General features: G+C 45.1%; 1 protein-coding gene across 1 annotated transcript in view; it reads right to left on the bottom strand.

Moving 5' to 3' along the window:
* The window catches only part of LOC129528196 (histone-lysine N-methyltransferase 2C-like), a 41,399-nt gene that overhangs the window by 9,109 nt on the left and 18,972 nt on the right, over nucleotides 1–13,318 (bottom strand). The window contains exons 6-7 of the mRNA XM_055368013.2: nucleotides 4,906–5,014; nucleotides 2,203–2,259 (exon numbers count right to left, since the gene is read on the bottom strand). Of these exons, the coding sequence (XP_055223988.1) occupies nucleotides 4,968–5,014 (47 nt within the window). The 3' untranslated portion in view covers nucleotides 2,203–2,259; nucleotides 4,906–4,967. The remainder of the gene's footprint in view (nucleotides 1–2,202; nucleotides 2,260–4,905; nucleotides 5,015–13,318) is intronic.

Raw genomic sequence — 13,318 nt, 5'->3', positions numbered from 1 at the left:
TCCTTTAAAAGGCCATGAAATTATTTCCTGTCATCTCATATAAAAGATGTTGTAATATTCTAAGAGCTTGCATTTAGGTTGTCTCTGAAAAGAGTCTGATGAATAACTTGACAATAAGAAAGTGAATGCTGAGATTTTAGAGTGAACAGACATTTTAATCTCACAGTCTACTTTGTGTTAACTCACCCCTCTCACATTTCAAAAATATCTAAAAGTAGCTGTTAGACATTCTATTAAGTCCTCCTGGTGAAAATGGAAATGTTTGGATATTCGATCTTTGCATCATCTTCCTATATCCCACTTTTAAACATTTTTGGCATTGAAACTTATTCTTCAAATGAACTTTTAGATATCACACATGCTTAGTAAACTTCAAATCTGCAAGTGGTGAATAGATAATCTGCACAGGAAACACTTTTTTTTTTTGAGACAGAGTTTTGCTCTGTCATCGAGGCTGCAGTTCAGCGGTGCTGTCTCAGCTCACTGCAACCTCTGCTTCCCGGATTCAAGTGATCCTTCTGCCTCAGCCTCCTGAGTAGCTGGGACTACAGGCATGCACCACCATGCCCAGCTAATTTTTGTATTTTTAGTAGAGACGCGGTTCTATCATATTGGCCAGGCTGGTCTTGAACTCCTGACCTCGTGGTCCACCTGCCTCAGCCTCCCAAAGTGCTGGGATTACAGGCTTGAGCCACCATGCCCAGCCAGAAAACACTTTTGACAAACACACCAGCATTTCCTTTTGTAGAATCCTTGGGCCATATTAAGGGTATTGTTAAGCTGCCATCTCATAAAGTGTACAGAATAAAACACTAATTTGGGGAGACGTTAAAAGGGAATAGTAACAACAGCAGCAGCGCTTGTTTTATTTAAATGTGGAAAATTAATTCAAAATATAAAAAAATATTTTGGTGACTATATTGGTAATCTTACGATAAGAAATAACTTTCTGAGTATAACAAACAGCTTCGGTTATAAAAGTACCAATTATATTTGAGCACATGAAGCTTATTATAAAGCTCTATGTAAGGTTGCTGCATTTTACTTCAAACATCAAATGCAAAAATCTATTAGAGATTTGCCACATGGAGCGGTGATATGACCAATTTATTTGAACAGCAAAATTCCTTGAATCTAAAAGATATGATAAATATGACTTAGCTTACTTAAGACCCAACTTTTTAGAAAGAATTTTAGAATCAGTGTCCAGAAAACTATTTTCCCATGAATAATTCTGAGACTGAATTTCACAAACCTGAATTCCTCCCATCTCCAATATGTATTATGACATCACCTTTCATTGTTGACTCCAGCACAGATTTCTGATGTCAATTCATTGGAGTCAGTTCAAAGGATTGAAAGGTAAATAGTAAGAAACAACATAAATGCATACACGACTTTTTTTTTTTTTGGTTCAAATTGGCTATGATTGCGCTACAAATTACAATGTGTTGTCCCTAAAAATTCTCATGTAAATCTGTTATTTGGCACCTGGTACTTGATTTTTCTCTAGAAACAAGTCTCTATGTGTTGGTAATAAAAATTGTTTAGGACTCTCAAAAAAGTTTAATGAATCAAGATTTAAATACAATTCTTTATTACTGAACCTGATCATCATGTGTGGCAGCAAATTTAACTTAAATTTCCTTCAAATTCATGTCCCATTTGTAGTCACACATTATTCTTGCCCATTTTGATTTCCTAATTATCAAGTCCCTCCACCACCTTCATGCTCTTCATGAGTCACAGATATCTTTGCTTCTCCTCAAATAGGATCAAGTGACTAAACCTGAGGCAGGGGCTCCATCCAATGTGATGATGGCTTTGAGTTTGGGGCACCAGCTCTGAAGGGTGAGGGACAGATACAGGGTCTCTTAGCTCCTTTCTTTATGCTGAGGGCTCCTCTGCTGCCTGTCCAATGCTACCACCCTCTTTCTCCAAGTAGGATTCTCTACTCTCTTGCATCACTCTTGAGAGAGTCTCATACACAGGCATTCTGATAGTTTCCTAAGGTTTTGTTTGCTAATTACTTAGAGTCACAAACAATCTTTGAGTACCAAGCATCCCTCTTCTGACCTGATCTTATTTTTTCCACTCTGGTTCAAAAACAATGTTACCAAAGATGCTTAAAGTCTCTGACAGAAAGCTGTTATTGCCATTGATGCTCCCAGTGTTTTTCACCACTTAGATCAGTCAACTCACCCATTGTGGTCATAGTTGTCAGAGCATACAGTAGAATCTGGTAGTGAATCCATAACTCTACCAAAGAGTAAAAAGCACATACAAAAAATAAAGTCAGATATTTTGGAAGGCAATGAGGATGTTAATGTCAACAGTATTTCAGGACACAAAAAATAAAATCGGAGGAATTTTGACAAGAACTAAAGAAACAATTTCAGGATACAGCACTAGTACTTCTGAGACTGTGTGTGTGTGTGTGTGAGAGAGAGAGAGGACACAGAAAAAAGAAAGAAAATGTAAGAATAATGAATGTTTCTATATCAATGGCTAGTTCCCGGTCATCCTTGGTAGGAAATAAACAAGTAGATAAGTCAAGCATAGCCTTAATTATGTTTAAAACATTTTGTGAACTTAAAGTGGACTATGTGTTTACAATGATTTTGTTTTCTTTTTGTCTGGATTCATTTTCTTAAAGTTATATGGCTATGTTTTACAATATCAAGACTTCCTAGCACTGAAACCCCTGGCTTGGCTAATTTAATCTCTCTGCTACTTCATTTCCTCATCTGTAAGTTAAGACACATGCAAAGTACACTCCACATCTGTCAACTTCATAAAACCATGCTGAATATTCAGCATTTTGCCAATATTGGTTTTTAGACAACCTGCTCTCTACACCATATATTATGCCATAAAAATCAGTATGTGGCAATATAAACTGATACACATTTTTAGTTTCAAATACACAAACATTCTCATCAAGGTAATACACTCCCAAGACTCAAGAATTAATGCTCTTTGCCACAATTTTCTAACTTTTCAAACATTTAAATAAGTTTAAGAAACTGATCACATACATTTTTTTGCTGCTGATAACAACTGGGATTCTCTAAGAGTGTGCTGAGGTTTCTTAACCTATTTGACCACAGAACCTCTTTCTCACAGTGGAAATGTGTGAGAAACACATTTTGGAAACAATATATTAAATGGTATCTTTTTATGTCTTTAAGAAAAGTTCCCCTACACAAACTAATTTTGGACTCTGATCAATAGCTCCAGCCTTTAAGCACAGATAGACACTAATATTGTGCTAGTCTTTCAGCCTGTGAGGAAAGGAGTGCCAGAGTTCAAATTATCGCATCTCATTAGCCTGGTCTGAGGGCCATGAGGTGAACCTTTCAAGTTCTAAGTGGGTGTTCTCATGTCCTTGAATGGCTCCTGGAAATTCATCCAGGTCTCAGGAAAAACAATACCTTTTACAAAAAGAAAGGCATCTATAGGCATCCGCTACTTTTCAGCAGGAAGAATAATTGGATTGTCTATGCAGAATACACTAATAAATCATAACAGGGGAAAATGTTCAAAACACCAAAAAGGTAAGAATTTGAGTTTCTGACATAAGCAGCCTTATTAAATGATTACTGGATTTTTCAGACATCCTCTACTGAGCAAGAGAACTGGAAGACACTCAAATTACTCCAGATTCAGGTGACAAGCCAGGATTGCTAAGCAAGTTCCTTGGGAAACTAATCTCCAAAAAGGGCATGAGACATCCATAGATGTTACCTGAATTCCTTTCAGGGAGAGTACTGCATGAAGTCTGAAATAATACTTTGATAAGCTGCTTTGGGGCACAGAATGACTTCCCTCATGGGACATGAATAAGTAACTAGCTAAATTGCCCTCTAAGGAAGGTGAGAATTGCAAACTGTCCTAAACTGAAGTGGTCATGCAGAATTCTTAAATGCTTTTTGGTAGATAGGAGCAACCACAGAAGTTTGAGTTAGCTGAAGGTTAGCTACACCTTTATAATCATGCTACCAGGTTATAATGAAAAGTAGGTCTCCGACCAAATCTGCCACACATACAGATATTCATTTAACAAAACATTCAGTAGCAAGCAGACACAGTACACAAGCTTCTGTAAGCTTTCCGCACTTTAGGTGCTCCAAGCATGAAAGCTTCATTCTCAACAGATTCCTAATGTTTCAGAGGCCAAAATCTTCCTAAACCTTCCTGGAGATAGGACCATATGAGGATCAAGCCTTGGGTATCGTCTCTAAATATACACTACAGGCCACCCTCATACACCTTTATCCTGTTTATGCAAGGATGGGCTGTCTCCAAAACACGTTAGTTGATTAACAGATCTTAAAATGTCATATAATTGTAACATCCATCATGCTGCTTTGTAAGCCATGAATTTCACTAATAAAAACCCATTTGTGACCTTTACTGTAATTATTAACAGTGTTTCAGGTGTTAATTGAGATGGGACCACTGAAGCCCTTTTGGTGGCCATCTCTGTGGAGTGGCTTCCTGAGCTGAACACTAGCTCACCATCCTTGAACAGAGCATCCAACATTAGGGCAACCAGCTGCCCCTGTAGGAAAGATTAAAGTGACCAGTATATGCATATTATCACACTGCCTAAAATGTCATAGAATGAGGCTTGGTTTGTTTTTTAAATTTTTTCTATTTCTATTATTTTTCTATCGAATTATTTTTCTATTTTTATTTGCTGGGTCACAGACAACAGCAAATTCCATACCTTTGGAGTTATACCAGCTCATCTGCCGTAGCAGTAGAAATATCAAAGCTCTCAGTCTACCACCTTGTGCTCCAGAGATGTGGCCCAAGCACATCTTTGGACGTGAACCGGGGCAACCCAAGGCAGAGCTGGATTTCTGGGAGCTTCTCCCTGTAAGCCCTGGACATGCTTACCTATAGACCAGACTGCTTCCAGAGCCACTGCCGGTCAGAAGAGCCTGGGGTGTGTTCAGCTGCTAGAATAACACAAGTCTGAGGTCTTGTGTCGTCGGTCCAACATTCTCTAAGAGGGAGAAATTTAATCAAGATCCTGTTAGCAGTTTTCTCTCTTGTTGCCTTTCAAGATTATGGCTTTTCCTTTTTTCATTTTTTAGTTCCCAAAACCAAGCTTGTTAAATCAAATCTTGACCCAATTCCTGGCAAGTAACAAGGTTATTGCTATTTGGCCTTACACCCACGGGTTGTCCCCCAGTACCGTGAGGGTAAGGGGACTCTGTAAGGTCCCTGGGAGGGGAAAGGAATGTCAATTAGTGGTCCCCCCCGCTGGGTATAAGCAAACTTTCCTGTCTATGGGCCGCAGAGACCACCATCTAGTCCCCCCGCCAAAACTTTACATGATTTTAATTCTCCTGATGAAGATGAGAGGACAACAGCCAACAGAGAGGGCAGAGGATGGGATGGGACTCCCTTGCTCAGAGACCTCACCTCTAGGTCTTTACCTCCTATTGAGAATAAGTCAGTTCTGTAATAAGAACTCTGTGTCCACAGCAACCCCAAACAGAATCCTAGCGCTCTTGTGATTCTTGTAGAGTGGGGAATAGAACGAGCTTGGCCCAAGACTGCAGACACTTAAAAACATACTGTTCTTTGAGAATGGCAATCATTAAAAAGTCAGGAAACAACAGGTGCTGGAGAGGATGTGGAGAAATAGGAACACTTTTACACTGTTGGTGGGACTGTAAACTAGTTCAACCATTGTGGAAGTCAGTGTGGCGATTCCTCAGAGATCTAGAACTAGAAATACCATTTGACCCAGCCATCCCATTACTGGGTATATACCCAAAGGACTATAAATCATGCTGCTATACAGTCACATGCACACGTATGTTTACTGCGGCACTATTCACAATAGCAAAGACTTGGAACCAACCCAAATGTCCAACAATGAAAGACTGGATTAAGAAAATGTGGCACATATACACCATGGAATAATATGCAGCCATAAAAAATGATGAGTTCATGTCCTTTGTAGGGACATGGATGAAATTGGAAATCATTCTCAGTAAACTATCGCAAGAATGAAAAACCAAACACTGCATATTCTCACTCATAGGTGGGAACTGAACAATGAGAACACATGGACCCAGGAAGGGGAACATCACACTCTGGGGACTGTTGTGGGGTGGGGGGAGGGGGGAGGGATAGCATTGGGAGATATACCTAATGCTAGATGAGGAGTTAGTGGGTGCAGCGCACCAGCATGTCACATGTATACATATGTAACTAACCTGCACATTGTGCACATGTACCCTAAAACTTAAAGTATAATAAAAAAAATACTGTTCTGCCATACATACAGATACTCATTAAAGATGAGGGAGAAGGGCATGGGGTGGGGGAGAATGTACCGAAACCAAACACCACAGGATAATAACCTCAGAGCAGAGACTATCTCTCCAGTTATTTTTTCTTTTGTATGTAATGGAGAGGATTCTTATTATTTACTCTGATAAAGAAGTTTACATCAAGTGTTCAGCTTCCTTTGTGGGTTACAGAGAATAACCAGAGGGCTCAGTTATGCTCTCTGAATAACTATGTTTGCTTAGTGTTTTCTAGACAATATTAAATTTCACTAAAATAGACAAGGTTGATAGGACTTGGGGGGATAACTCATTGACTCAAGCTATCATTTTATAGGATTGTGAGAAAACAAATAGATGTACATTTAAAATACACTCATATTCTCGCTAGAAGAGAGGATTTTGAATATTCTTACATCAAAGACATGGTAAATGTTTAAGGCAATGGATATGCTAATTACCATGATTTGATCATTATGCAATGTAAAATGTACTGAAACATCACATTGTACCTCATAAATATGTACAATTTATTATGTGTGAATTAAAATTTTGAGTATAAGAAAAAATAAACTTCAATTATAAGAAAACAACCCAACTTTTAAAAAATGGGCAAAATATGTGAACAGATACTTCACTAATAGAGATTTGCAACTGGCAAATAAGCAAATGAAAAACTGGTCATCATCACTAGCTATTAGAGAAATGCAGATTAAAACTACAATAAGAAGCAATGCTGCCAGTCCAGACACATTGTTTTGACCATTTCCAACTTGCCCCGGCCCTTCCCGGGGTATCGCTGGGGACCCTACGCCGACGGCCCCCCTCCGCCCGCGCCCCAAGGGCCGACTGGGCAAATTGGGAGACCCGCCCCGCGGGGCGACCCAACTTTTCGGAACAGACCCCCACCGCCCACCACCGCAGACCCCCGGACCCCCGCTCCCAGCGGAGATTCAGGGAACCCCGCACCCCAAGCCCTTCTAAATCGTGCAGTGTGAGTGTGACGGCCAAGAGCGGATGCAGCCCGGGATCGCCCGCACCTTCCCGTGGGCGGAAGCGCAGGAGCCGGCTGGGGAGGCCGCGCCCTAGAGGAGCGGCTAGAAAGCTGACACGGGGAACTGAGGTCAGCCTGGGGAGGGGACAAGACAACGAGAGCCGGGCGCCTCGGGGGCGGCGCGGGAGCCTCCGCAGGACCGGGCGGGCGCCCCGGCTGGCGCGGGCGGGGGGCGCGCCCCCTTTACCTGCGGCTCCGGCTCCTCGGCCATTTCCTCATGCGGCGGCGGCCAGGACTGAGCTGACACCACTCAGGCGGGCCGGGTTTGAATGAGGAGGAGCGGGCGCGGAGAGGAGGTGGCGGGGAGGGCGGAGGGAGGGAGGTAGGCGTCGCGGAGTTTTTCTCGGCCTTTTGTGCGGACACCTCCCGGATTCCGCGCCCGCACCCGGCCCCCAAAAAGACACGGGGAGCAGCGGGCGAGGGGTGCAGCCATCCGCCGAGGCGCCTAGTGCCTTCGCGCCTCCAAGACCCCCGCCCTAACAAAAAAGGAGCGTCCCTCACCCCTACCCCCGCCCGGAGGATTTAGGGCCTGGGCTCACCTCGGCGCGGAGCTAAGTGTAGGCGCCAGGGGTCCCTAGAGCCGCCGGGGCGCAGCGAGTCCGGCGCTGGGTGACCGTTGGGTCAGAAAGTGTTGAGGTAGCAGCTGTTGCGCCCTCCCTTGGCCCCGCCGCTCGGAGGCGCCCCGCCCCCTGCCTTGAACGGCCGCGCCGGCCCCGCCCCCTGCCTTGAACGGCCGCCCGGCCCCGCCCCGGCCCCGCCCCAGCGCCCACGTGACTAGCATAGGCGCGCCCCCGCTCCGCCCGCCGCCGCAGACTCCGCCTCCGGGACGCGAGCGAGCGGCGAGCGCGCGCACTACCAGTTCTTGCTCGGCGACTCCTGCGCACGCGCGCGCCATGCCACCCTCCCCGCACCCCGTGTCCCGCACCCCTCCTCCCGCCATCCGGCTTAACCTGGCGGGCGCGCGCCGCGGCAGTAGCCGTGACAGGTACCCGGCGGGGGGGTGGGGTTGGCCCGCGAGGGTGTGCGCAGGCACAGACCCGGGTCCTGTCCCCGCCGCCCCCTCCTCCGCAAGGTGTGCCTGGGCGAGGGGAGGGGCCCGCGGCCCGAACCCCTGGGTCACCCCCGAATTACAAACAAAAATCTTAAAGCCATTGCTCACGGGTTAGAAGGCAGCTGTGCCTGCTCAGGAAAAGAAGCCACGCACAAGAGACCGCACGCGGCGTGGATACAGTGACACGAAACACCCAAAATCTCTTTTGAAAGGGAAACCAGGCACAGTGGCTCATGCTTATAATCCCAGCACTTTCGGGGGCCAAGGCGCTCACCTAAACCCGAGAGTTCAAGACCAGCCTGGGCAATACGGCGAAACCCTGTCTCTAAGAAAAATATAAAAATTAGCTAGGCATAGGGCTGGGCACGGTGGCTCACGCCTGTAATCCCAGCACTTTGGAGGCCGAGGCGGGCGGATCACGAGGTCAGGAGTTCCAGACCATCCTGGCTAACACAGTGAAACCTTGTCTCTACTAAAAATACAAAAAAAATTAGCCGAGCGTGGTGGCAGGTGCCTGTAGTCCTAGCTACTTGGGAGGTTGAGGCAGGAGAATGGCATGAATCAGGGAGTGGAGGCTGCAGTGAGCCGAGATTACGCCACTGCACTCCAGCCTGGGGGACAGAGTGAGACTCCGTCTCAAAAAAAAAAAAAAAATTAGCTGGGCATGGTGGCTGGCACCCATGGTCCCAGCTACTCAGGAGGCTGAGGTGGAAGGATCTCTTGATCCCGAGGAGGTCAAGGCTGCAGTGAGCCAAGATGGCATCACCGCACTCCAGCCTGGGCCACAGACCCTGTCTCAAAAAAAAAAAAAGGGAAAGTGGGGAAGAAAATGTAATACAAATTAATATACCAACAGCAATTAGTGAGTACTTTTTCCATGGAGCTGGGAGAGAGAATAAATGTTTGTAAAATTAAAATGTTCTACGCTAGAAATCAACTTTCCTTCTATGCTTTCTTTACTTCACCCCTTATAGCTACTTAGTAAATCTCACAAATCCTATCCTTCTAATCTCTCTGAAATGTATGTACCCGTTCCTTTCTATTCTCACCACCCATGTTTCTTTGTTTCCTTCTGGCCTGTGTAATAATCTCATAATCGCACCTCCTGTACCTGCCTTCTTTCTAGTCCAGAATACGTTTTCCTAAATTCCACCAATAACCATCCTGCTACTGCTTTGTGTGAAATTCTCCAAAAAAAATTTTACTTTTCCAAAATAAGTCAGGCTCCCTCTCTTAGGATACAAAACCACACCATGGCCCCAGCCAATCTTTCAGCCTGATTCACTCAGTATATATTTATTGACCTCTCCTTTCTCCCAAGCACTTGGCTAGATAGTAATTAAAGAGTGCGGCACAAAACAAATTGGATTCCTCCCCTCATGGAGCTTGTATTTTAACAGGAAGCACAGACATTAAATAAATTAAAACACAAAAAAATAGACAAGCATATAATTACAGTATGTATCCTAGAGAAATATCACTCATGCAGAAAGCATACACAAGGATGCAGCACTGTTTCCAATAGCGAAAAGCTAGAAACAACCTACATGTTCTCCAAAAGAAAATTGCCACATAAACTATACCATATCCAAATTATCCAAATTTTAGAGTATAGACACCAGGTTGGGCGCGGTGGCTCACACCTGTAATCCCAGCACTTTGGGAAGCCGAGGCAGGTGGATCACGAGGTCAGGAGTTCAAGACCAGCCTGGCCAACATGGTGAAACCCCGTCTCCTCTAAAAATACAAAAAAATCAGCTAGGCGCTGTGGCAGGTGCCTGTAATCCCAGCTACTGAGGAGACTGAGGCAGGAGAATCGCTTGAACCCTGGAGGCAGAGGTTGCAGTGAGCCAAGATCGTGCCACTGCACTCTAGCCTGGGTGACAGAGCAAGATTCCATCTCAGAAAAAAAAAATAGAATATAGACAACAGGCCAGGTGCAGTGGCTCATGCCTGTAATCTCAGTACTTTGGGAGGCAGAGGTGGTCTGATCACCTGAGGTCAGGCGTTTGAGACCAGCCTGGCCAACATGGCGAAACCCCGTCTCTACTAAAAATACAAAAATTAGCCGCGCGTAGTGGCGTGCACCTGTAATCCCAGGTACTTGGGAGGCTGAGGCAGGAGAATCACTTGAACCCAGCAGGCAGAGGTTGCAGTGAGCTGAGATCATGCCACTGGGCAACAGAGCGAGACTCCCTCTCAAAAAAAAATACACACTGTGAATAAAATGTTTACTAGTTCCATATCCTGCTTTTGGATAAACATTTGATACACCATTCTATACTTACTCCTCTCTTTGCTCTATTCTGGATGCCTGCACCCCTCCCCGCCACCCAATCCCCCAACGTATATGCCATATATATAAGCATCAACCTGTAGCCACCCTAATTGGCCCCAAGGTCACTCAAAATGCCACCTCCTTCAGTTACTCTCTCCTTTGTTCAATGCCTCCTTTATAACACTGTCTGCATTATGCCTAGCCCTGGGTACGTTATTTCTCTTACCACCTGAATAGTGGGGAGGTTCTTCCAAGGGAAGACCAGTTTCCTCCATGCTGTGGAACGGTCAACACACAGTAGGTGCTCCAATATTTAGCTGTTCCAATATGTAGCTGTTCTGTGCTCCTTGGGTTTTTGTTTGTTTGTTTGTTTGTTTGTTTGAGACAATGTCTCACTCTGTCGCCCAGGCTGGAGTGCAGTGGCGTGATCTCAGCTCACTGCAACCTCTGGGGTTCAAGTGATTCTCCTGCCTGAGCCTCCTGAGTAGCTGGGATTACAGGCGTGCACCAGCACACCTGGCTGATATTTGAATTTTTAGTAGAGATGGGGTTTCACCATTTTGGTCTCCAACTCCTGACCTCAAGTGATCTGCCCGCCTCCCAAAGTGCTGAGATTGATTACAGGTGTGAACCACTGCTCCTGGCCTCCCTGGATTCTTTTTTTTTTTTTTTTGAGACAGTTTTTCACTCTTGTTGCCCAGGCTGGAGTGCAATGGCGCAATCTTGGCTCACTGCGACGTCTGCCTCCCCGGTTCAAGCGATTCTCCTGCCTCAGCCTCCCTAGTAGCTAGGATTACAGGCACCTGCCACCACACCCAGCTGAATTTTTGTATTTTTAGTAGAGATGGGGTTTCACTATGTTGGCCAGGCTGGGCTCGAACTCAGGTGATGCACCCGCCTCAGCCTCCCAAAGTGCTAGGATTACTGGCATGACACACCTCACCCGGCTCCTGGATTCTTTAATACACTCGTTTTTTTCCTCTTTCATGTGACATGTACCTAATAAGCACCCACTATGTACACCAGGCATTGTTCTATGTGCTGGAGATGCCGCAGGGAACCAAATAGATCAAAATGCCTATCCTCATGGAGTTAACATTTGATATTATAGTGTGTTAGATATTATAATAAGTACTATGGAGAGAAATACAAGGGGCAAAGGGGCTACAGAGTGGAGGGGTGGTGAGGGAAATGTTAAACAGATTGGCCCTGAAAGGCTTCATCATAGACACATCTAAATAAAGATCTGAAGGGGGTGACAGTGGCAGCCACAAGGAGTTCTAGGGGAAGAGCATTCCAGGTTCAGGGACAGGCAAGCGAAGTCCTTGAAGCAAAGTGCACCCAGTGTTTCAAAGAACAGCAAGGAGGCCAGCATGGCATTGTGGCTGGCGTGGAGACAAGCCAGGAAATTAGGATAGGGATGGTGCATCTCGATTGCACGGATCTTTCTGGCCATGGTAAAGATTTTGAATTTCATTCTGAATGGTCCTGAGAGCTCTGAATAATCTGAGCAAAATGGCCGGGCTCGGTTAGTAAGTGGTGTATTCAATGGGTTCACACAATCAAGAGCACTCCTAAAATAGTAACACAGGGTCTCTCTCCTTTGCTGAAATCACTCAGATATTTAAATGTATCTCTATTTCAGGTTACTTCTACAACCATAACAGTAATAATAATAATAGTAAGAAGAGGGCTGAGCGCAGAGGCTGGCTCATGCTTGTAATCCAAGCACCTTGGGAGGCCAAGGCCAGCAGATTGCTTGAGTCCAAGAGTTCGAGACCAGCCTGGACAACATGGCGAAACCCTGTCTCTACAAAATACAAAAATTATTACAAAATTAGCCAGGAGTGGTGGCAGGCACCTGTAATCCCAGCTACTCAAGAGTCTGAGGCAGGAGATCACTTGAACCCAGGAGGCGGAGGTTACAGTGAGCCAAGATCATGCCATTGCACTCCAGCCTGGGCAAAAAGAGTGAAACTGTCTTAAATAAAATGAAATGAAATGAAATGAAATGAAATGAAATGAAATGAAATGAAATAAAATAAAATAAAATAAAAATTTGGCGGGCTTGGTGGCACGCGCCTTTAATCCCAGCTACTCAGGAGGCTGAGATGGGAAGATAATTTGAGCCCAAGGGGTCGAGGCTGCAGTGAGCAGTGTTCGTGCCACTGCACTCCAGCCTGGCTGACAGTCTCAAAAAATAAAATAAATAAAATAAGAAGAACAGGGAGGAGAAGAGGAGGGATAAGAAGGGGAAAAACAGGCCAGGCTCGGTGGGAAGCCAGCACTTTGGGAGGCAGAGGCAGGAGGATCACATGAGGTCAGGAATTCCAGACTAGCCTGGCCAACATGGTGAAACCCTGTCTCTACTAAAAGTACAAAAATTAGCCGGGCATGGTGGTACGTGTCTGTAATCCCAGCTACTTGGGAGACTGAGGCAGGAGAATCGCTTGAACCCCGGAGGCAGAAGTTGCAGTAAGCAGAGATGGAGCCACTGCACTCCAGCCTGGGCAACAGAGACTCTGCCTCAAAATAATAATAATAATAAAAGGGGAAAAACAAAATGATTTACTGCACCCCCACTATGTACCACTCTCAGCTCCAAAGCTGATTTATATTATGGT

Source organism: Gorilla gorilla, chromosome 17 (assembly GCF_029281585.2).
Source record: "Gorilla gorilla gorilla isolate KB3781 chromosome 17, NHGRI_mGorGor1-v2.1_pri, whole genome shotgun sequence".
Lineage (NCBI taxonomy): Eukaryota > Metazoa > Chordata > Mammalia > Primates > Hominidae > Gorilla > Gorilla gorilla.
This window is presented reverse-complemented; position numbering and strand designations above follow the sequence as displayed.